This window comes from Carcharhinus amblyrhynchos, chromosome 7 (assembly GCF_965287045.1).
Source record: "Carcharhinus amblyrhynchos chromosome 7, sCarAmb.v2.hapA, whole genome shotgun sequence".
NCBI lineage: Eukaryota > Metazoa > Chordata > Chondrichthyes > Carcharhiniformes > Carcharhinidae > Carcharhinus > Carcharhinus amblyrhynchos.
In genome coordinates, this window is record NC_137330.1 from 21,718,754 (window position 1) to 21,743,669 (window position 24,916).

Here is a 24,916-nt window from a genome sequence, read left to right on the forward strand (position 1 = left end):
CTTCGCTAAATAAATAATACATGATCTTGGTTGACTTGAGCTGTCAGAGCTCGACTGAGAAGAGACTATCTGGGATATCAGTGTTGGGAGGACTGGGCAGTCAGTCCTGGGCTGATTTGGTGAGCTGTCAGTGCTGGGCTGGGAGGACCGGGCTCAGTGCTGGGCTGGGAGGACCGGACTGTCAGTGCTGGGCTGGGAGGACCGGGCTCAGTGCTGGGAGGACTGGGCTGGGAGGACCGGGCTGTCAGTGTTGGGCTGGGAGGACCGGGCTCAGTGCTGGGAGGACTGGGAGGACCGGGCTGTCAGTGCTGGGCTGGGAGGACCGGACTCAGTGCTCGGAGGACTGGGAGGGCCGGGCTGTCAGTGGGCGGGGCCTTTCGCGGCGGCGGGCGGAGTCAGAATTTCCCGACATGCCGTTCGGCCTTTCGCTGTTGAGCGGCCGGGGCAATGGCGGTGAGTTTGTTGCTGGTGGAGGGGGTTGATTTTGAATCCGCCGCCATCGGTCACTGTAACCATCGATTGTGTGAGCGGGTGGGCTGTAGAGACGGGGAGCGGGCTGCAGCTTTCAATCTGCCGTGTTTATAACCCGCGGCAGCGCTGATAATGTAAGATTTATCAGTGAGATGAGGTGGGGCAGGCCTGCGGCCTGAGCCGCCACCCTCCTTACTGCTTGTTGGGGAGGATGGACAAGGCCGCGGCTTGTGTCAGCTCACCGGACTGCAGAACACAATGCCTGACAGGTTTCATTACTCTCCTTGCAAAACTGTTGCTGACATTTTTGAATTTCGATGCAGGAGTGATGTAAGTTAGTTCCCTGGCGGTGGTCGATTTGATTTCGTGATCAGTGTTTTCATCCCATTCACCTTCATTGTAGAAACACTGGTTGAAACTACTGAGGAAACGAGTCTATTTGTTGTACAATAGAGGTTGGCATTTGGCTGGTAGAGTTTTTTTTATGTTTATTATTGTCACAAGTAGATTTACATTAAACTACAATGTTGCCACGTTCCGGCAGCTATTGGGTACGCAGAGGGAGAATTTAGCATAGCCGGTGCACCTAACAACCATCTTTTGGACTGGGATTCTACTGGAGATTTTCAGTTTGCTAAATACATAGCATTGATAACTTGGGTTGGATGGGAACTTTCAGAAGAAAATAGAACTTGCATTTTTATGTGGCACCTTTTATGATCTCTGGATATCCCTAAAGAGCTCACCATTAATGTGTTTCTGAAGTATTCATTGTAGATAATGTAACAGCTAATTTGTTTATAGCAAACTCCCACAAACAGCAACATGATAATGCCTGATAATATTTTCTAGTGATGTTGGCTGAAAAATACTTTTGAGGAAACTGAGGCAAATGTTATGTACTAGGTTGAATATTACTCAGTGATCTTTTACTCCACCTGAGTGACAGTTGGGTTATTTTGCACCAGAAGGATGTAATGGTCAACAGCATGTTAACCTCCAGTTGCTGAAGTGGGGTTTAAATCCATAGTCTATTGATCCAGATTGGAAGTCTGAGCAAAGTTGATCCCGAGATCACTGCCTCATTCTGTCCACATCACTCCTGAGTTCTTGGTCACAAGCTGTTGATATTTACTATCCCAGGTTTGAATCCGTGATCAGTGTTTTCATCCCACCCAGGTTTGTCTGATTTGTATGAAAGTTGCTGCTAACTTCAGAACTGTACCACAGTCAATGAGGCAGATCTTGAATTTCAGCAGGGGTAGAAAGCATCAAAGAAAGAAACATACAAATGGACAGTTGATCACCTCCCACTGTGGTTTCAAAGTTGAAAATTATGCTCAGGGAAATTAAACCCTAGAAAGACGTAGAGGTCTGATCACCAGTAGAATTGCAGTATTAGTAAAGGATCTATCGTTATGTGGCTCCCTTAGTACAACTGGATTACCAAAGTACAAATGATTTGAATCCCAATATTTAAGTACCAATTGGTTAGTACTGCTCACCTCCATGTGGCTTTGCTTTAAGTTTTCTCAGAAGTTTCATTGTTAATGCCTGTAGAACAGCTAAGCAATACCCAGACAGAGGTAATTTAAATAGAAATCATTTAATGTTTGTTGTATTACTTATACTCCTTGTCAGATATTTCAGTGCCTAAACATGTAATTGAGGGTCACCCCCCTCAAGTGAGGAAGTCTGAGCAAATGTCTCAAGTGAGACATTGTAAAAAGTCTTTGGATGCAACATCAAAGTGAAGCCCAGTCTTGCTGTTATTGTTCATGTAGACCTTAAAAATCCCACAACAATGTGGACAAGTGCAGAAAGTTCTGATATTCTGGCCAATATTTGTCAAAAGTTATTTTGTTATTCATTGTATTAATATCAGTGGGATCCTGCTGTGTCTGCTACTTCAACTTTCATAAGATTGCACTTCAGTGGTTTGCAATGTTGGGAAGATGCAGCAAAGTGCTAGATAATGAACTTTTTTGATATTTGCTGTGATTGATCTCATATAGGTTGCTCATTACATTGTTAAATGCAATATTCCAGAAAACCAGTGAAATTCATGCAGTGCAAAATTACAGTTGTTTAAGAAACTGTCATAAGAACATAAGAAATAGGAGCAGGAGTAGGCCATCTAGCCCTTCGAGCCTGCCCCGCCATTCAATAAGATCATGGCTGATCTGTCGTGGCTCAGTTCCACATTCCCGCCCTCTCCCCATAACCCTTAATCCCCTCTCTTATCAAAAACCCATCAACCCGCGTCTTAAAAATATTTAGCGAGGTAGCCTCCACCACTTCAACGGGCAAAGAATTCCAGAGATTCACCACCCTTTGAGTGAAGAAGTTCCTCCTCAACTCCATTCTAAACCGCCTCCCCCCCCCTTTATCTTGAGGCTGTGTCCCCTAGTCCTATTATCCTTTCTGAACGGGAAGAGTCTCTCCACCTCTATCCTATCCATCCCATTCATCATCTTATACGTCTCAATGAGATCTCCCCTCATTCTTCTAAACTCTAACGAGTACAAGCCTAGTTTATTCAGCCTCTCCTCGTAGCTCAACCCCCTCAACTCCGGCATCAGCCTAGTAAACCACCTCTGCACTCCCTTCAAGGCCAAAATATCCTTGCGTAAGTACGGCGCCCAAAACTGCATACAGTACTCCAGCTGCGGCCTCACCAATGCCCTATACAGCCGCAGCAAGACCTCCCTACTTTTATATTCAATCCCCCTCGCTATGAAGGCCAGCATCCCATTCGCCTTCCTGATCACCTGCTGCACCTGCAAGCTGGGTTTTTGCGACTCATGCACAAGGACCCCAAGGTCCCTCTGCACCGTCGCCTGCTGCAGTTTTTCGCCACGTAAGTGATAATGCTTCCTACCATTATTCCTACCAAAGTGGACCACCTCGCACTTGCCAACATTAAATTCCATTTGCCATTTCCTGGCCCATTCACCCAGCCTATCTAGATCCTTCTGTAGACTCTCCACACCCTCTGCACAATTTGCCTTTCCTCCAATCTTGGTGTCATCAGCAAATTTCGACACCCTACACTCGGTTCCCTCCTCCAGATCATCTGTATAAATGGTAAATAGCTGAGGCCCCAGCACTGACCCCTGAGGCACTCCACTAGTCACCATCCACCAATCCGAATAGCACCCATTGACCCCCACTCTCTGCCTCCTATTTGACAACCAACCCTCTATCCACGCTAACACCCTACCCCCAACTCCCTGTCCCCTGACCTTCTGCAATAACCTCCTGTGAGGTACCTTGTCAAACGCCTTCTGAAAATCCAGAAAGACCACATCCACTGGCTCTCCTCTATCCACCGCCCTAGACACATCCTCATAGAACTCCAGTAAATTTGTCAGACAAGGAGGTAGATGAGGGAAGTGCAGTTGACATTGTCTTTAGGAACTTTAGGAAGAACTTTGACAAGCAACCACATAGTAGATTGTTGCATAAGGTTAAATCTCATGGAATCCAGGGTGAGGTAGCTGATTGGATACAAAATTGGCTTGACAATAGCAGACAGAGGATGGTTGTAGAGGGTTGATTTCAAACTGGAGACCTGTGACCAGTGGTGTGCCTCAGGGATAGGTGCTGGGCCCACTTATTTGTCGTTCATATTAATGATTTGGATAAGAATTTAGAAGGCACGGTTAATAGGATTGGTGGCATGGTGGACAGTGAAGAAGGTTATCTAGAATTGCAACAGGATCTTGATCAATTGGGCCAATGAATGGTAGCTGGAGTTTAATTTAGATAAATGTAAGGTGATGCATTTTGGCAGATTGAAGCAAGACAGGACCTGCTCTGTTAATGGTAGGGCACTGGGGAGAGTTATAGAACAAAGAGATCCAGGGGTACAAGTTCATTACTCCTTGTAAGTGGAGTCACAGCTGGACGGGGTGGTGAGGAAGGTATTTGATATGCTTGGTTTGAATATCTTGTTGCAGTTGTAAAGGCCACACTTGGAATACTGTGTACAGTTCTGGTTGCCCTATTATACAAGGGATATTATTAAACTAAAGAATGCAGAAAAGATTTACTAGAATGCTACTGCCTGGATAGAGTGGGACTTTTTTCCCTGGAGCATAGGAGGCTGAGGGGTGATCTTATTGAGGTCTATAAAATAATGAGGGGCATAGGTAAGGTAGATATCTTTCCCAAAGGCAGGGAAGTGTAAAACCAGCAGGCATAGCTTTAAGGTGAGAGGGGAGAGATAACGAAAAGGTCCAGAGGGGAATTCTTTCAGAGGATGGTGAGTGTCTGGACCGAGCTTCCAGAGGTGGTGGTAGGGGTGGGGACAATTTTGTCTCTTGAAAAGCATCTGGACAGTTAATGGAATATGGGCCAAATGTGGGCAATTGGGACTTGCTTGGTGGTAAAAACTGGGTGCCATGGACAAGTTGGGCCGAAGGGCCTGTCTCCATGCTGTAAACCTCTGTGATTCTAACTAAAACAGCCAATAGCAAAGTTCCCTTTTGTATCCAGTGTTTGTCCTGTTGCCAAACTAAAAGCAGCACGTTTTATCATCACTTGTCAAATATTCAGTGGTGTGTTGCTATTGTCAAATCTTTCTTTGTGAAGAGCCATATTCTCTACTGGTGAATGGCACCGTGTCTTTTACCATCTTTTAGACTGAATGGCACATTGGACCAGATAGTAAATTACAGCGTCCTTTTCATAAAAGGTTTGGCTTTGAAAATATAATTGATTTGAAAAGTTTGATAAATACTTAATGAATTAAGTGTTAAAAGAAATATTTCCTAAGGCCTATTCTTGAAAGTGATATCGTAGAATCATAGAACCCCACAGTGCAGAAAGAGGCCCTTCGGCCCATTGAGTCTGCATCGAACACAATCCCACCCAGGCCTTACCCTAATCCCTCTAACCTACGCATCCCTGGACACTAAGGGACAATTTTTTAGCACAGCCAATCAACCTAACCTGCACATTTTTGGGCTGTGAGAGGAAACCGGAGCACCCGGAGGAAACCCACGCAGACACAAGGAGAATGTGCAAACTCTACATAGATAGTGACCTGAGCCGGGAATCGAACCCAGGACCCTGGAGCTCTGAAGTAGCAGTGCTAACCACTGTGCTACCGTGCTGCCCTCTTGATATGTTGCAATAAACAGACATTTAGGAAGTTTTTTTGGTGTCGCTACAGTAAACATTTTCTATTAATGGTCTAAATTAATTGGGTTTTATTTTTGTTTCGCTGAATGGGTTCTCTATTGAATTTGTCAAATTTGTTCACTCTGCAAGTGGCAAACTCTTATTTTGTACTGGTTTTTAGTTAGATTGCAGTCAGATTCTGACTAACTTTCGTTACAAGTGAAGCCTTGTCTTGTGCTGGGATGTGTTATGCATTGAACTTATACAAAATCGCCAATTTATGGAATAATGTTCTGTCTAAACTGTGAAGTTCTTTATTTTGAATTGTTAGGTGGCTGTGCACTGTGAAAATACTGACTTATAAAATCATAGAACAGCAGAGAAGGAGGCCATTCAGCCTGTTGTACTCCAAGAGCACTTCAGTTGATCCCACTCCTCCGTTCTTTTCCTGTAGCCCTGAAAACTTTGTCTCTTCAGGTGCTTGTCCAATTCCCTATTTGAAAGTCATGATTTAGTCTGCCTCCAGGAGACTCTGCATTCCGGGTCATAACCACTTGCTGTGCAAAAAGTTTTTCCTCGTGTTGTTTTTGGTTCTTTTGCCAATCGTGTCTTTTTAGTGTCATTTGGTTTGCAACCCTTTTACCAATGGGAGCAGTTTCTCTCTACTCTGTCGTGGCACCTCATGATTTTGAACAGCTTTATCAAATTTCCTCTCCAAGGAGAACACACCCAGCTTCGCTGATGTGTCCAGGTGTTCTCGCGTTCTACCAGTCTACCTATGTCTTCCTGAAAGTCTGTCACTATGCGTGGTTCACAATACCTTCCAAGTTTTGGCACCTGCAAATTTTGAAATCGTGCCTATACCTCCAAGTTTCGGTCAGGAATATAAAGCAATGATCCTAGTACAGATTCCAGGGAACCCCACTATATAGCTTCACCTCCCACCCTAAAACGAAATCAAGAAAAACAATCCTTCACCAGTGCTCTCTTTCCTGTCATCAGCCACCTTTGTGTTACGTTGTCACTGTGCCTTTTATTCCATAGGCTTTAGCCATGCTGGCAAGCCTGTTTCGTGGCATTTCATGAAGTGCCTTTTGGATACTTTGCAGCGTTGCAATTACCCTTATTAAACTTTCTACTTGTAGAATCTTTACAACATAGAAATCATTCAACCCACTGCAAATTTATTTCCCTCCGGAGTCCATTCGGTTTGTTTTGAAATCATTCATCGTCTCACTGTCAGCACTCTTGTAGGCAGCAAGTTCCAGGTTTTTGCCACTTGCTGCATTTTTTTCAAAAGCCCAATCAAAAATAACCTCATCAAACACTTCAACTAATCCATATTGGTTTACCTTAATTAGTCCACATTTGTCCAAGTGACTTGAATTTTGTCCTGGATTATTGTTTCTACGAGTTTCCCACCACTGAGGTTAAACTGGCTGACCTGTAATTGCTGAATTTATCCATGCATCATTAATTTTTCAGTCCTCTGGCACTACCCCTGAATCTAAGGAGAATTGAAAGATTATGGCCAGTGCTTCTGGAATTTCCGTCCTTGCTTCACACAGAATGCATTTTTGCCAGTCCTGATATCCTAACAACTTTAGATACAACTAACCTTTCAAATACATTCTCTTTATAAATTTATGCTCCATTCACTGTCTCAACTAACTCCACTTTCATTTTGGTAACATTTTCATGGAAAAGGCAGATGAAAAGTACTCAATGTAGTGAGTATACATGCTCTCTGTGTGTGTATCCCACTTTGGCCCTACCTTTCATTCTACCCTTTTACTATTTATATGCTTACAGAAAGTTTTTGGATTTTTAAAAGTTGTATGTTTTATATCTCTTAATCTCGCTTTACCTGTTTTAATACCCCTCCTGAACTTATTATTTTCAATTTGGTTTTCACTTGTATTATTAACCCGTTGCACTCCTGTTCCAATACATCCAGCAGCTTTTCTGTTTTCCCCTGGGACGTGGGTGTTGGCAAGAGCAGAGAACTTTGTGACGAGTCATCACCTTGAACTACTATATTCCGTATGTTATGGGAATACCCACAGAGCTGTTAGGGAATTCCAAATTTTGACACAGCAACAGTGAAGGAACGATATTTTTCAGATCTGGATGGTGAATGGCTTGAAGGCGAGCTTGAAAGGTGGTGATGTTCCCACATGTCTACTGTCCTTGTCCTAGGTAGTAGAGATTGTGGGTTTGAAGGTGCTATCAAAGGTGGGTCAGAGCAGTGCATCTCGTAGATGGTATACAATGCTGCCACTCTGCATTGGTAGTGGAGGGAGTGGATGTTGAAGGTTGTGGATGGATGCTATCAAGTGGGCTGCTTTGCCCTGGGTGATGTTGAGCTTCTTGCATGTTATTGGAGCTTTCACCCATTTTGCACTTCTCTGACACTATTCACTACTTCAGTTAATGCACAGTAAGCTGACTCAGAAAATCTTGATTTAAATATTTCTTTGAAATCTTCAGTGGATGCAACTCATTTTCCATTGATGTAAATGCAATGCAACACTGAGGAATTTTGAAAGCTGACACTTGAAAGCTCCTTTTGCAGAGTGGCTAACCAATGTGGAAAATTTGGGAGTCATTCCAACCACATTTCATCTTCAGCAACCTTCCAGGTGACCAAGGGTCACAGGCAGTCTCCTTCTCATTTACTCCTGGGGTAAGACCTGGCTGGGGAAATTTGACTGGAGGCTGAGTCATTGCCAGAAGAGACCCAGTTAGGTGAGTGCAATGTTTAGGAGGTTTTCTATTGGGCAAAGATGAGCGCCATGCACTCTCTTAATCATTTTAGAATAAGGAACCGAAGATCAGGAGGAGGTCCCACCAAGACTATTTCCCCTTGTTCAGTTTGGTCATGGTGATTTATATAACTGTCACTGCAGGACCCATTGGCCCTTTCCTACTCTGGGTTTCTTTTTCCCATCCTCAATCACATTCAACTCCAGACTGGCTGCTTGGCCAGATTCCCATTGCCACAGGTAATTCTCCTGAGTCTTCATTTTGAATAGGTTGGTTGTGGGAAACTGGAGTGAAATAGTGCTTGTTGTAACAGACATTGTCATATTTTATTCATGATGTTTTTATTGGTTTGTTTCAGGGTGAAAAGAAGGAAAATCCTATGCGTGAGCTCCGCATCAGGAAACTATGTCTGAACATTTGTGTAGGTGAAAGTGGTGACAGACTCACCAGAGCTGCTAAAGTGCTGGAGCAACTCACTGGCCAGACCCCAGTGTTTTCTAAAGGTTAATACTCACTTTCCATCAGGACAGAATGTTTCAAAGAAAATTAGTTAGTAGCTTTGAACATGTTTCTGGTTTAAAATGCAACCAGGACAAAATTCTTAGATAATATCACAAGTGTTGAATAGAATGAGTTTACAGCAGTTATGCCTTCATTCATGATGAGAAAAGCAATTTGACAATCTGATTAAGGGTCATAATATGGCTCTAGGGTATAAGAAAATTGACCCTGATGCAAGATTTGGGTATACCTCTGAGGGGTGAGTTTAAGCTAGGAGTTAAGTGATATATTTTGGAAAGAAATATGAAGAGAGGCAATACAAATGTAATAGTACAATTTTAAAGCATATTCAGGGACAGGTATATGAAGGTGTACCTACATTTTGCAGGATAATTTGATAAAGCTATTAAAGCATACTGAATTTTTTTTTCCCTTTATTTGTTCTGGGGTTGTGGGTATCACTGGCAAGGCTAGCATATTTGTTGTCCATCCCCAACTGTCCTTGAACTGAACGCTTGTTGGCTATCTCAGGGGACAGTTAAGAGTCATCAGCTGTGGGTTTGGAGCCACACACAGGCCAGACTGGGTAAGGATCTGTTAGCGAACCGTATGGGTATTTACAAAGGTTGACGGTTTTATGGTCAACATTACTTAGACTATGATTTGAGCCCATCTCCCCAGAACTTAAGTCTGGGCCTCTGGATTACTAGTTCAGTGACATTATCACTACACCACCCTCTCCCCTGGAGTCTTCTGTGCTAAATCTTCATAAACTTTTAGTGATGTGTCCAATTTTATACACATAATGGGCCAAATGGCTTTTTGTGCTTTGATTTAATTGAATTTAAGATTGAATCAAAAAATTTGAATCTTCAATTCTTTTCCAATGTACTTCAGGTTTATTAGTGTATGAGTTTTTCAGTAGGTTTTTTAGGGTACTTTGGTTAATGTTGAATCTGTCCTACTTGGCCTGGAAAGAGCAGATGTTCAGCATTTTGAGAGCATAATGGTAGCAAATGTTCAAACTTGCTTATTTCCCCAACAGCTCGCTATACTGTGCGATCGTTTGGGATTCGAAGAAATGAGAAAATTGCCGTTCATTGCACAATCCGTGGAGCCAAAGCTGAGGAAATCTTGGAGAAGGGTCTCAAGGTGAGCTGCTTATAGATACGTGATTTATATTTTTGAATTTGATGACTAAGTTCAACTGAGGGATAAGCAAAGACAGCAAGTCAAACAGTTGTACTTACTGTCATGGGAGAACAGTGATTCATCATGAAGACATTCTTATCTTGTAATAATTTTAATGATGTGGAGAATGCCAGCATTCGACTGGGGTACGCACAGTAAGAAGTTTCACAGCACCAAGTTAAAGTCCAACAGATTTATTTGGTATCACAAGTTTTTGTAGCGCTACTCCTTCATTAGGTGATGAAGCGCCAAAAGCTCATGAAACTAAATAAACCTGTTGGAGTTTAACCTGGTGTTGTGAGACTTCTTACTGCGTAATTGTTTTAATAAGCTTCAAGCAGTTGTCAGTTGGAGTTATACTAGGTTGATGCATGTTGATGAACACACTATGATTTCATAGTGACAGGGAAGTTGAGGTGCAGATAGGGAAACAGATCCTAGAGAAATGTAGTAATAAGAGTTGTCGTGATGGGAGACTTTAATTTCCCAAACATCAACTAGAATATCCCAAGGGTAAAGGGTTTGGATGGGGAGGAGTTTGTTAGGTGTGTTCAGGAGGGTTTCCTGACACAGTACGTGAATAAGCCTACGAGAGGAGAGGCTGTACTTGACCTGGTGCTGGCTAATGAACCAGGACAGGTGTCGGATCTCTCAGTAGGAGAGCATCTTGGGGATGGAGATCATAATTCTATCTCCTTCACGATAGCATTGGAAAGAGATAGGATCAGGCAGGCTAGGAAGGTGTTTGTCTGGAGTAAGGGGAAATATGAAGACATCAGGCAGATAATTGGATGAATAAACTGGAAGGAGGCGTTCTTGGGGAAAAGTACAGAAGGAAGGTGGCGGATATTCAAGGAGTGTTTGACTGGAGCTCTGCACGATAACGTTCGAATGAGACAAGGAGGTTTTGATAGGGCGCGGGAACCGTGGTGCACGAAGGTTGTGGTGAACCTAGTCAGGAAGAAAGGAAAGGTGTATAAAAGGCTCAGAGAGCTAGGAGACGTTAAGGATCTAGAGGAGTATAAGGCTTGTAGAAAAGAGCTTAAAAAGGAAATTAGGAGAGCCAGAAGGGGTCATGAGAAGGCCTTGGCAGGTAAGATTAAGGAGAATCCCAAGGCCTTCTACAAATATGTGAAAAGTAAAAGGATGAGAAGAGAAGGGATAGGACCTATAAAAGGTGAAGGGGGATAATTCTGTGTGGAACCGGAAGAAATGGCAGAGGTGCTTAATGAGTACTTTGCCTCAGTATTCACGGTGGAAAGTGATCTGGGAGGTTGTACTACAGGTTTGTGGCTGTCTGAAAAGATTGAGTATGTGGATGTTAAGGAAGGGGATGTGTTAGAACTTTTAAACTCTATCAAGATAGACAAGTTGCCGGGACCGGATGGGATGTACCCCAGGTTACTGTTGGAGGTGAGGGAAGTGATTGCAGAGCCCCTGGCGATGATCTTTGCGTCATCGATGGAGACGGGAGAGGCTCCGGAGGATTGAAGGATTGCGGCTGTGGTTCCTATTTTCAAGAAAGGGAACAGGGATAGCCCGGGAAATTACCGACCGGTGAGTCTGATCTCAGTGGTTGGTAAGTTGATGGAGAGGCTTCTGAGGGACAAGATTTATGAGCATTTGGAGAAGTTTAGAATGATCAGAAATAGTCAGCATGGTTTTGTCAAGGGCAGATCATGCCTTACGAGCCTAGTTGAGTTCTTCGAGAATGTGACTGAGCACATTGACGAAGGAAGAGCGGTAGACGTGGTTTACATGGACTTCAGCAAGGCGTTTGATAAGGACTCCCATGCAAGACTTCTTGAGAAGGTGAGAGAGCATGGGATCCAGGGGGCTTTGGCCTTGTGGATCCTGAACTGGCTCGCCTGCAGAAGGCAGAGAGTGGTTGTGGATGGGTCTTTTTCTGCATGGAGGTCGATCACCAGTGGAGTGCCCCAGGGATCTGTTCTAGGACCCTTGCTGTTTGTCATTTTCATAAATGACCTGGATGAGGAAGTGGAGGGATGGGTTAGTAAGTTCGCCGACGATACGAAGGTTGGTGGTGTTGTGGATGGTCTGGAGGGATGTTAGAAGTTGCAGCAGGACATAGATAGGATGCAAGACTGGGCAGAGAAGTGGCAGATGGACTTCAACGCAGATAAATGTGTAGTGGTCCATTTTGGCAGGACCAATGGGATGAAGGAATACAATGTCAAGGATAGGAGTCTTAGCTGTGTTGAAGAGCAGAGGGATCTTGGGGTCCGGGTCCACAGGACTCTTAAATCGGCCTCGCAGATGGAGGATGTGGTCAAGAAGGTGTATGGTGTACTGGCCTTCATTAATCGAGGGATTGAGTTTAGGAGTCGGGAGGTAATGCTGCAACTTTATAAGACCCTTGGCAGACCCCACTTGGAGTACTGTGCGCAGTTCTGGTTGCCTCACCATAGGAAGGACGTGGAAGCTATTGAAAGGGTGCAGAGGAGATTTACAAGGATGTTGCCTGGATTGGGAGGCATGCCTTATGAAGATAGGTTGAGGGAGCTGGGACTCTTCTCCCTGGAGAGACGAAGGTTGAGAGGCGACCTGGTAGAGGTTTATAAGATGTTGAGAGGAATAGATAGGGTGGATTCTCGGAGGCTATTTCCCAGGGCTGAACTGGTCGCTACGAGAGGACACAGATTTAAGGTGCAGGGAAGCAAGCACAGAGGAGACGTTAGGGGTAAGTTTTTCACTGAGGGTGGTGAGTGAATGGAATCGGCTGCTGTTGGTGGTGGTGGAGGCGAACTCGCTGGGGTCTTTTAAAAGACTTCTGGATGAGTATATGGGATCTAATGGGATTGGGGGTGATAGATAGGTCTATGGTTTAGTAGGTATAGAAGTGATCGGCGCACCTAGTGGGCTGAAGGGCTGTTTGTGCTGTAGTGTTCGATGTTCTAATTTGGAAATCAAATTTGAATCCAGTCCGAAGTGAAGTACAGAGCACCTCTCTGGTAGTAAGCTGCCTTGAACTGCTGGCAGCCCATGTGTTAAGAAGTTCCAGAATTTTGACCCAGTAGCAGTGAAGGAACAGTAGCATAGTTCCAAGTCCAGTAATATAGTTTAAGGAGTTGGGACATCTTGCTGAAGTTGTACAAGACATTGGTAAGGCCACACTTGGAATACTGTGTACAGTTCTGGTCACCCTATCGTAGAAAGGATATTATTAAACTAGAAAGAGTGCGGAGAAGATTTACTAGGATGCTACTGTGACTTGATAATTTGAGTTAAAAGAAGAGGCTGGATAGACTCAAACTTTTTTCTGGAGCGTTGGAGGCTGTGGGGTGATCTTAGAGGTCTATAAAATAATTAGGGGCACAGATCAGCTCGATAGTCAATATCTTTTCCCAAAGGTAGAGGAGTCTAAAACTAGAATGCATAAGTTTAAGGTGAAGGAGAGAGATACTAAAGTGTCCAGGGGAGCAATTTTTTCATACAGAGGGTGAGCATCAAGAACAGACTACCAGAGATAGTAATAAAGGCAGATACAATTTTGTCTTTTTAAACAGCATTTAGATAGTTACAGGGATAAGATGGATATACAGGGATATGGGCCAAATGTGACAATTGGGATTAACTTGGGGGTTTAAAAAAAAGGTGGCATGGACATGCTGAGTTGAAGGGCCTGTTTCCATGCTGTAAACATCTGTGACTGTATAAGTCAAGATTGTACATGGCTTGGGGACGGGGGAGGAAAGCTTGAAAGGTTGTTTCCCGTGCTGTGTTGTTCTTTGGTTTTTTTGTTGTGGTGTTTCCATGCATCTGCTGCCTTGTCATAGGTGACATCACTAGTTTGGAATGTGCTGTTGAAGGAGTAGAGGTGAATTGCAGCTCTGCATCTTGCAGATAGTATATTGCTGTCAGTGGTGAAGGGAGTAAATGTTGAAGGTAAATGTGGGTGGGGTACCAGTCAAGCAGTCAGCCTCATCCTGACTGGGATTGAGTTCCTTGAGTGTTATTGAAGTTGCACTCATCCAGACAAATGGGGAATGTTTCCTCACAGTCTCGACTTGGTTTTGTAGATGGGGAATGAGCTCTGGGGAGTCAGGAGGTGAGTTACTTGTACAGAGTTCCAGCCTCTGACCTGTTCTTGCAGCAGAAGTATGTATATTGATAGATACCCTACATTGGAGAAAGAGGCCATTTGGCCCATCGAGTCTGTACTGACCACAATCCCACCCAGGCCCAACCCCATATCCCTACATACTTAACCACTAATTCCTCTAACCTACACATTTCAGGACACTAAGGGGCAATTTTAGCAAGGCCAATCAACCTAACATGCACGTTTTTGGACTGTGGGAGGAAACCCATGCAGACGAAAGGAGAATGTGCAAACGGCACACAGTGAACCAAGCCAGGAATCGAACCCAGGTCCCTGGAGCTGTGAAGCAGCAGTGCTAACCACTGTGCTATCGTGCCGCCCATATACGGCTGTTTCAGTTCAGTTCCTGGCCAATGGTAACATCCATGATATTGATAGGAATATTATCAATGGAATTTCAAGGCAAAATTGTTAAATTCCCTCTTGTCAGAGAAGGTCCACTTGTGGCACAAATGTTACTTGTCACTTAGCTCAAATCTGAATATTACCCAGTATTGATTTTGTATGTAATTAGTAAGCAATCTCTTTTCATGGGAGAGTAGAAAATGACACATGGAAATTGCTGATTTGAATTGTGCATTGTAAAGCTATTGCAAGAATGTTCAGTTTTCTCCTATTTGTTTTATTTCTTCCCCACCCCAAACAATTTTCACTGTCACTGAGGTGCAGTTTCATAGGGGCCAGCAGTTCCTTGTGCTTTATCTTTGTGATGATGGTGAGCATAACCAGGGTGTTTGGTTCATGGAGGCATCATACGCATCTTGTCCTGTCCCCAGCTACCTTTCAAACATCTTGACTTGTTTATCCAGTTATCCCTCAATTCGAATAAAGTACAAAGATCTTGGCTTACTTTCCTGCTCCAATTTCTTGCACCACCCAGGAAACCAAGACTAATGGTGGTGTTCCCACAGCCACTTGAGCTGAGAAGAACCGAATCTGGGGTCATATCTGGGATCCAAGATGTGTTTGTGGCTTGGGCAGCATGTTTACTTTTGGGTAGATTTATGTAAAGGGATATGTAAATAGCTTCTGGCCATGATATATGGGAGCTGTGAGCATTTGATGTTGATACCAGGAGCAGAAATGAAAGTGATCCATCCCTTCACACCAAAGCTTCTCACCTGGAATTAATTTAAATTTTGCTTCCAGTCTATATAAATGTAACGACTCTTTGTTCAGGTTCGAGAATATGAACTGAGGAAGAGCAACTTCTGTAACACTGGGAACTTTGGCTTTGGGATCCAGGAACACATTGATCTGGGCATCAAATATGATCCTAGTATTGGAATTTATGGTCTGGATTTCTATGTGGTGAGTGACTATTGAGATTTGTAAATTATATGATCCTCAGAGACCAATTGTTTTTAAAAAAAAGAAATTTGACACTGTTGACTAAATACTCTTTATAGGCAACCTGTACTTCAGATTATAGACCAAAACTTTTCATTTTAACTTTTTAACACAACTGAGCAGCACACTTCACAGATAGATAAACTTTATGCTGTCTGATAAGTAGTCGCATGGTTTTCCTGAATACAAGCCAAAATGATTCTTAACACCCAAGATTTTATTTCCGTTCTTTTCCTTTCCTAGGCCGGTAACCTGTAACTCCAGAACTGACTTTCATGGTGGGGGTTTTTTCCCGGTGATTCTTTAACGCAAGGCAAATCTTCCAGGCTTGTTTCAAATTCTCACTAATTTGGTCTTTTCAATCCAAGTGTGAGCTCTAACCCACATGCCTGTGCAATGAACAGTAGAAATGTTTGATCTTCAGCTGCTTCTCTCCTGGATTCCAGACTGCGTGCAAAGATTATTTATAGACTCTTCCTCTCTCAAAGTCCATCTTTGTGGCAAAGTCAACCATATTGGTTTCAAATCCAATAGAATTGCTGATTAGCTATCCTTGAGATAACATTCTTTGCATTATATGGACAGCTTAAGGTATTACTGTTTAAGACCTGACATTCTCTGCTTTCTCAACTTTCCTGAGACTTTGAATAGCATCACACTAACCACTGTAAACATGTGGCTGCCATCATCTCCCAAGTATGAACACCTTACACGTGTTTGCTGGCAATCTGAGTCAGCTATAAAGGTCATAAGACTTTGGAGCAGAAGTAGGCTATTTGGTCCATCAAGTCTGTTCCATAATTCATTGAGATCAAGACTATTCTGATGTAATAATCCTTAATTCCACTTTCCCACTGTCGGCCCCTAATCACCAAAGATGTACAACTTGGGTTGATTGGCCATGCTAAATTGCCCTTAGTGTCAGGGGGACTAGCTAGGATAAATACAAGGAGTTGTGGGGATATGGTCTGGGGGGGGGGGGGGGGGTGTTGGTGCAGACTCGATGGGCCAAATGGCCTTCTGCACTGTATGATTCTATGAAGCCTTGATGGTTAAAAATCGATTTATCGCAACCTTGAACATCTCGAACTCTATACCCCTCTGCTAAAGAATTTTGCAGATTCACTAAAAGAAACAATTCCTCCTCATCTGTCTTAAATGGGAAACCTTTTACTCTGAGATTATGTCCTCTAGGCATGATTTCCCCTTCTTGAAGCCATGCTGACTCTGCTTGATTATATCATCTACTTCTAAATGCTGTGTTATTACATCCTTTACAATGGACTTGATTATGTTTTCCCCAGCCTGTTGTCAGACACACTTCAGAATAGGCTACATAATCCCCTTCAGGTTAACAGCTCTCTGCAATATAACTACTTACAGTAAGGCTAACTGCACCATTTGAATGATTAATGACGAACAGTGGCATAGCTAGCTGAAACTCCATGGTCCTGGCTGCAGAACAGTATTGTTTTAAAAGCAGCCAAGTTCCTTGAACAAATTGTTTCCCAGACCAATTCTGAATACAGACGATTCTGCAACATTGTCTATTGCTTCAGGATATTGTGAGTTATTCTGTGGCAATGAGGTAGACTGAAGTTAGAATTCATACCCAGTCATGTTTCTGTTTTATGATTTTGTTTATAATTCACAGGTCATGGGGCGGCCTGGTTTCAGCATTTCCGATAAAAAGGTGAAACGGGGACGCATTGGGGCAAAACACAAAATTTCCAAGGAGGAGTCAATGAGGTGGTTTCAGCAGAAAGTAAGCAGTATCTCTGATTTTGATGCGTCTATTGTCTAGACTGGCTTTCAGTTTTTGTGTTTTCAGGAAAATACAAGTGATCAATTTAGAACTGGATCTTGTGTATTTGTATGCCATCTGTCTTCATCTTCAGTTTGCTTAAAATGGTTAGATTTCCAAGAAGGCTGCAGAATATATTAGATTTCAAAACTTTCAGACCAACAATTCCTGATCCAAGTTATAATGTTTCAGTGTGGCACTCTCCGTTCTTCCTCCCCCCCCCACCCCCCATGCACAAATAGTGAATCAGTTAAAGGATTGGTAATTAAATGGGGGTTTTGATCTATGATTGAACTGACAGGGTTAAATTTTAAGTGTTGATAGGTGTTATTTATTTTGGGAAGGAGAGGAGGAATGGCCTTCCTTATCCATAAGATCCCTTTGGGATTTTTTTTTTGAAGACAAATTCATTCCTTGGTTTGAATTCCAGAATTACATTGTGCATTGTTTTTCCAGCAGCATGTAATTAAGATGTGATGTTCAGAGATTTTAGCTGTGTGTGCACGATCAAATGTCACAGAAATTATTTGTATGCACCAGACTGTTAATGGATCACTGATCCTGTGTTAATCTGAAGAACCACATTGATCTTTTGGCTGGCAGTCAAATGTTGAAGCTCCAGATATTAGCACTGACCAAAAGAGTAGTGGCCAGAGATGGGAAACATAAATGAAGTGCAATTTCAGTTTTTCAAAAAAAATTAAAATTAATCTGGGACAAACATTTATATTTAGAATTTAGTAAATTGGGAATGTGACTTTTTTTAACAGCTATCTGTGGGGAAAAGCTATTAACTACCAAATACTACCTGAAGATAACTTCCCCCGCTCCCAGTGATTTGCTACCTGTATGCTGTCTACATGGATAGTCCTGTTGTAATTCACTTTGTCACGAATGCCATTTTCCTTCTGAGATTGGGAACTCAGTTGGTATTAAATTTACCTGTATTTTTCTCTGTATATTGCTTTACCATCTCTTGTGTTTCTTGTATTGAATAATATTTGGGTTTCTGATGCTGTTTATGAATAAAATGTGATTTGGGCATACAGTAAACTTCATCTGCAATTCTTAAAATAGAGGACATGCCTCTTTCAAGTTTATATCTTGTAAGTAATTACATAAGCTTCAACATTATAGATAGCACTTTGGAACTGAGCCAGAGATTTGAAAGCATTTGTTAAGTGTTTAAAAACCAACTTAACTGAAATCAGTTTGGCAAATGTACTTAGTGCAATCTTTGGTTAATGTTATATTTCTTTTTTTTTCCAGTATGATGGTATCCTCCTGCCTGGAAAATAAACAAAGAGCACATGAAATATGCAATAAAAGCCATCCATAACAGTACTATTGATGTCAAGAGTTTCTTTTAAAAAATCTTTGTAAATATATGTTAAATGCTGTACTATGTTAAAGACAACATTAAATCACATTGAGAGCAGTATGCAAGAGTTAATGAATGCTGTGTTATCCAGGCATTCTGGTTATTTGTGCAGTCTTTGATAGCTGGCAAGATAAAGGTCTAGCTCTTCCACTCTGCAGATAGTCAGAGCCAGATATATCTCCCACAAGACCTCTTGGCAACATTTCTGTGATAATTGCCTGGGAAATTTGAACTTCTGGTGGGCAGTTCTGCTCCCATGAGTCCTTCAAGAAGCTCCCCAATTCTGAGTTGGAATTGGGTACTTTGAACAGTTAAAGGTTACTTATCTGAATAGTTACGCAGCAAACATTAGATAGAAAGATACAAATCTAACTCCTGGGTAACTAAGGCAACGTATGACTTTAGTCATTTGGACTGACGCACACGTATGGACCCCCCCGTCCACCAGCACACACCCCACGCTGATTGTCACCCATCACAAAATTCAGATGAAAATATCTCTGATGGGAAGAAGAAATTCACTGTGATAATGATCAGTAACGTTCTTATCAGTCAAATTGTTAGAAATGCAGTCAAATCCATTTGCAACTTGACATTCTTGGGGGGGAAAATGCTATTGTCAAGAAAGTGCAATGATGTGATACTAAACTAGCTTCCATTTGTCCCATTTATAACTCAGGAATGCTAATATTACCATACTGCTTTGTTTTAGGCATGTATGTCAAAATGAACTAGCAATAAATTGCTATAATAAAAAACTTTAGTGGAGTTGAACCTACTTACTTTTAAAAAAGCTAATATTAGTAATCATCCCACAAATGTTTGTAGCGTCTTTTTTACACACTACCCATTAATTTTATATCGAGTTGAACTTTACAAGGGAAGTATCTGTTATGTTTGGAATCGACTATTTACAATGTGTAACTGAAAGCCTTGCATGAGGCATAATCAGTGGCAGGACTGTGTACATATCCCTCTGCAATGGATAAAAATGGAAACTGATGAAAGAAAATAATGACATGTCCATTAGTATACCAGTGAATGCATTTTTAGGCCAGGTCAAAAGTTATACCTCATTAGAAAAACTTTTCTTCAACTGTTCTATTCTCTTGTCCATTCCTATTTAGTATATGTATCAACTTTCCCAATCAACACCTGTGATTTGACTTTATAAGAGGTTTCGCAGTACAGCAATTTTTAACATGAAACATTCCAAGATCCTTTGCAGGGGCATTATAAAACACTGATACAAATTTAAATAAGGAGATAGATGACCAAAATCATGGTTACCGAGGTAGGTTTTAAGAGGAGTATTGAAGGAGGAAAAGAGCACATTTGGATAACTTGAGGACCTGCAGGCAGTTGAAGGCAAATGTCAATGGCAGAACAATTAAAATTAGGACATTTTGGCACCCAGAATTTGAGGAGAATGGGAGATGTTTGGAATTGAGGATGAGAATTTTGAAATGAGGGTGTTTGTTAATCAGGAGCCATGGTAGGTAAGACCTTGGTGCAAGGATATGAAGAACGAAGAACAACCCAGCATAGGAAACAGGCCCTTCGGCCCAACGAGCCTGTGCCGCCATTCCAACAAAGCATTTTCCTACACCTACCTTACCCTGTGTGTATGCGAATGGTACACCTACTGTTGCCAGATTCAGGGGAGAATAGTGTAGGGTCAATTTGGTACACCAATCAGCCTAAGAGCACATATTTGGGTTGTGGGAGGAAACTGGAGCACCGGAGGAAACCCACGCAGCCACAGGGAGAATGCGCAAACTCCCACAGACACTGGTCCAAATCCATGTATCTGCACAGCTAGCAGTGATAGTTACTGAGCTGTTGTGGTGCCCATCGGCTGGTCCAGGTTTAAGCGCACACAACGACACAAAGTACTGGGCCACTCTCGTAACATCCAAGAGCAGCCCACGCACGACCCACCATGTGCGTGCCCCTCGTTTGACAACAAGGTGGACCGACTTAGCTGCGGATTAAAAGAGACAAAAACATTAACATGTAGTATTACATTTCCAGTATCGTCCCGAGGCTCTGACCCTTTTCAAAACCGTCTTCTATAACCCTCCATTCCTGTTTCACTCGTGTGCCTATCTAAGTGAACCTTAAACAAGTCCAGCGTGCCTGCCTCCACCACCTTGGTAGTGCATTCCATACCCCCACGACCCTCTGCGTGAAAAACCTTCCTCTAGTATCCAAATTATACTTCTCCCCCCTCACCCTTAGCTCATGACCTCTCGTGATAGTTGTCTCCAGTCTAGGGAAAAGCCTGCCACTGTTGACGTTATCTATCCCCTTCATTATTTTATACACCTCTGTCAGATCCCCCCTTAATGTCCATCTTTCTAAGGAGAAGCGCCCCAGTTTACGCAATCTTTCCTTATAACCCAGTCCTTCCATACCAGGCAGCATCCTGGTAAACCTCTGCACTGTCTCCAGGGTCTCCATATCCTTCCGGTAGTAAGGTGACCAGAACTGGACGCAGTACTCCAAATGCGGTCTAACCAACGTTCTGTACAACTGAAGCATTAGACAACAGCTCTTATACTCTATACCCCTTCCTATAAAGGCTAGCATTCCATAAGCTTTCTTTGCAACCTTCTCCACCTGTGTTGCCATCTTCAGAGACTTGTGCACTTGCACTCCCAGGTCCCTCTGCATTTCTATATTCTTAATTGATCTACCTTTTATCATGTAACTCCTCCCTGCATTATTCCTTCTAAAATGCATCACCTTGCATTTGTCAGGATTAAATTCCATCTGCCATCTATCGGCCCAGTATACCAACGTATCTATATCCTGCTGTGTCACCTGACAATCCTCCTTGCTATCCGCCAATCCTGCCATCTTGGTGTCATCTGCAAACTTGCTGATCACACCACGTACACCCTCTTCCAAGTCGTTTATATATATTACGAAGAGAAGCGGTCCCAATACTGAGCCCTGCGGCACACCACTGGTGACAGACCTCCAGCCAGAAAAGGACCCTTCTACTACTACTGGCTGTCTCCTGTTGCCTAGCCAGGTTTCACTCCATCTAGCTACCTGTCCCTGTATCCCATGTGCCTTAACTTTTTCTACCAGCCTACCGTGAGGGACTTTGTCAAACTCCTTACTAAAATCCATATAGATGACATCAACGGCTCACCCATCGTCAACCATTTTTGTCACCTCCTCAAAAAATTCTTCCAGATTCGTAAGGCAAGACCTCCCCTGAACAAAGCCATGTTGCGTATCCCTAATCAGATCGCAATGCTCCAGATGCTTATACATCCTATCCCTAAGAATTTTTTCCAACAATTTTCCTACCACTGATGTCAAACTCACTGGTCTATAATTACCAGGGTTATCCCTACTGCCCTTTTTAAACAGTGGTACCACATTAGCCATCCTCCAGTCCTCTAGGACCTCACCTGTGTCCAAAGAGACAAAGATTTGCGTCAGAGGCCCAGCAATTTCATCTTTCACCTCCCTAAGCAGCCTGGGATAAATACCATCAGGCCCTGGAGCTTTATCAGTTTTTATGCTACCTAAAAACCCTAACACTTCCTCCCTCGTAATGGATATTTCCTTCAACTGATCTACAGCTCCCTCCAAGACATTACAAGACACCAAGCCCCTCTCCTTTGTGAATACCGACACAAAGTATTCATTCAGGATCTCCCCCATTCCTTCGGACTCGATGCATAGCTCCCCTCCTTTGTCCCTAAGAGGACCAATTTTCCCTCTAACCACCCTCTTGTTCCTAATATAAGCGTAAAATGCCTTTGGATTTTCCTTAATCCTATCAGCCAAAGCCATTTCATGCCCCCTTTTCGCCCTTCTAACTCCCCTTTTAAGCTGCCTCCTGCTCTCTCTATATTCCTCCAGCGCTCCCTCCGTTCCCAGTTGTTTAGACCTAACATATGCCTCTCTCTTCTTCCTGACCAAGTCCTCAATATCCCCTGTAATCCACAGCTCTCTAATCCTGCCTTTCCCATCCTTCCTCTTTACTGGCACATGCCTTTCCTGCAACATTATCAGTTTGCCCTTGAAAGCCTCCCATTTGCCAACCGTGGACTTGCCCGCTAACAACCCCTCCCAAACAGTGTCCTTCAGCTCCTTCCTAATCCGGCTATAGCTCGCCTTCCCCCAGTTCAGCACCCTCCCCTTCGGACGGCACTCATCCTTTTCCATTTTTATCCTAAAGTAGACAGACTTGTCACTGTTAGCCACATGTTCGCCTACTGCAACATCAACCACCTGCCCCGGCTCATTACCCAACACTAAATCCAGTATAGCCCCCTCCCTAGTTGGGCTAGTTACGTACTGTTCCAGGGACCCTTCCAGCACACATTTTACACATTCCTCCCCATCTGTACCCCCAGCTCTAGGCACCTTCCAATCGACTCCAGGAAGATTAAAGTCACCCGCTACAACCACCCTATTCTTTCTGCATCTATCTAAAAATGTCTCTACAAATGCCTTCCTCCACTGCCCTTGGGCTGTTGGGTGGCCTATAGTACACCCCTAGCATAGTAATCGCTCCCTTTCTATTCCTCAATTCCACCCACAGCGACTCAATCCCTAACTCCTCCATATTGTCCTCCCTCTGCACTGCTGTGATGTGCTCCTTAACTAACAATGCCACCCCACCACCTCTCTTCAACCCTCCTCTGTCACACCTAAAACACTTATACCCAGGAATATTCAGCTGCCAGTCCTGCCCTTCCTTTAACCACGTCTCCGTCACTGCCACCACATCTAAATTCCTCACGAACATCAAGGCCCTAAGCTCATCCGTTTTACCTGTTACACTCCTCGCATTAAAACAGACACAATCCAACCCTCCAGGCCCACTCGGATCCTCATTTCCCCTGATAATTTTCCTTTCTACCAAACCTACCCTGTCACCCAACTCGCTCCCGATCCCAGTGCCTAATGAGCTATCAGTCTCATCCCCAACCCCCCTCCCTATTAGTTTAAACCCTGCCTAAACACTCCAGCTAACCTCCCAGCTAAGACATTTGTCCCCCTCCCATTCAAATGTTCCTCATCCCTCCTGTACAGGTGCTCTTCTCTCACAAATACTTCCTGGTGATCGACAAAAGTAAAGCCCTCTACCTTGCCATGCATTCAGCCGCATGATCTCATTATTCCTAGCCCTGCTGTTACTAGGCAGCAGCCCAGAGAATGCCACCCTGGAGGCCCTGCTCTTCAGCTTGGCCCCCAACTCCCTAAGTTGCCTACGTACATCCCCCCTACTCTGCCTTCCTACGTCCTTTTCTCCTACGTGTATTAAACTTCAGCCTGGGTCCCCTCACCCTTCAAAATTCCCTCTATCCTCTCTGATACGTCCTGTACCCCTGCTCCAGGGAGGCAAACTACCATCCTGGAATCACGCTTTTGCCCACAGAACCGCCTATTAATTCCTTTGATCCTCCCATCCCCCACCACTATCTCATTGCCAGCCCCCTTCCTTCCCTCTGAGTCATTCTGGCCCTCCTGTCTTTCCTTTTGTACCTCTGTCGATGCCTTCTGCGGGGCCACTGGGGTGGTCTTTGGACCAGGACTATTCTTCTTCTTCCTCTTCCTCCTCCAAACAGTTACCCACCCATCCTGTCGCCCAGGCCCTGGGACCTCCACTTGTTCATGGTTCATAGCCATTATCTCCTCATCCTCCCTAACCAGAAATGCATCCTCTAAACGCAGCTCGAGTTGCCTGACCCGGGCCCTCAAACACTGCAGCTCTAAACAATTGACGCAGATGTGGGCCCTTGGGAGAAGTGATGCCTCCAAGAACTCCTACATGTGGCACCTAACACAGCTAAAGCACCTCCCCATAGCCCCTGCCATGCCCTGACCACCCTTGGAATTAAATGTACCAAAATGGAACACAGGAGAGATGGAACCAGCAACTCACCTTGCCTAAGCCTGCTTTCGCTAAGCCCAGCGAGCCAAAGCCCTTATAGCTCTCACTCTGCTCCCACTCACTCCGCTGCCCGCTCCCGACACTGTCCGCTGTCTATTACTGCCTTCTCTTTATACCCCCCGCTCTCCCTTCCCGACTAGCCCCTCGCCTGACTTCCGTTACAGAAATAAAAAGTACTCACAAAAACCCTGCGAACCGGAAATGCGGTCAAAAGCTTCCAAAGTAAAATCAAACACTCACCACAGCCACCAGGTACACTGCTCCAGAGAACAATGA

At 43.6% G+C, this 24,916-nt stretch overlaps 1 protein-coding gene across 1 annotated transcript; it reads left to right on the plus strand.

Annotated features, from left to right (window-relative positions):
- The first annotated feature begins 382 nt into the window (after positions 1–382).
- On the plus strand, positions 383–18,677 carry LOC145344823 (large ribosomal subunit protein uL5-like). Its single transcript, XM_080192022.1, has 6 exons — positions 383–453; positions 8,723–8,867; positions 9,911–10,017; positions 15,359–15,490; positions 17,184–17,294; positions 18,603–18,677. Exons 1-6 carry the CDS (start codon positions 448–450, stop codon positions 18,630–18,632), a joined length of 531 nt encoding a protein of 176 aa, XP_080048148.1. The 5' UTR covers positions 383–447; the 3' UTR covers positions 18,633–18,677.
- Positions 18,678–24,916: the final 6,239 nt, after the last annotated feature.

Bases quoted from the DNA above. Each gene is read 5' to 3' on its own strand.
- LOC145344823 (XM_080192022.1), top strand. The intron at 8,868-9,910 runs GTTAATACTCAC...TTTCCCCAACAG, and splicing joins GACCCCAGTGTTTTCTAAAG to CTCGCTATACTGTGCGATCG. The intron at 10,018-15,358 runs GTGAGCTGCTTA...CTCTTTGTTCAG, and splicing joins TCTTGGAGAAGGGTCTCAAG to GTTCGAGAATATGAACTGAG.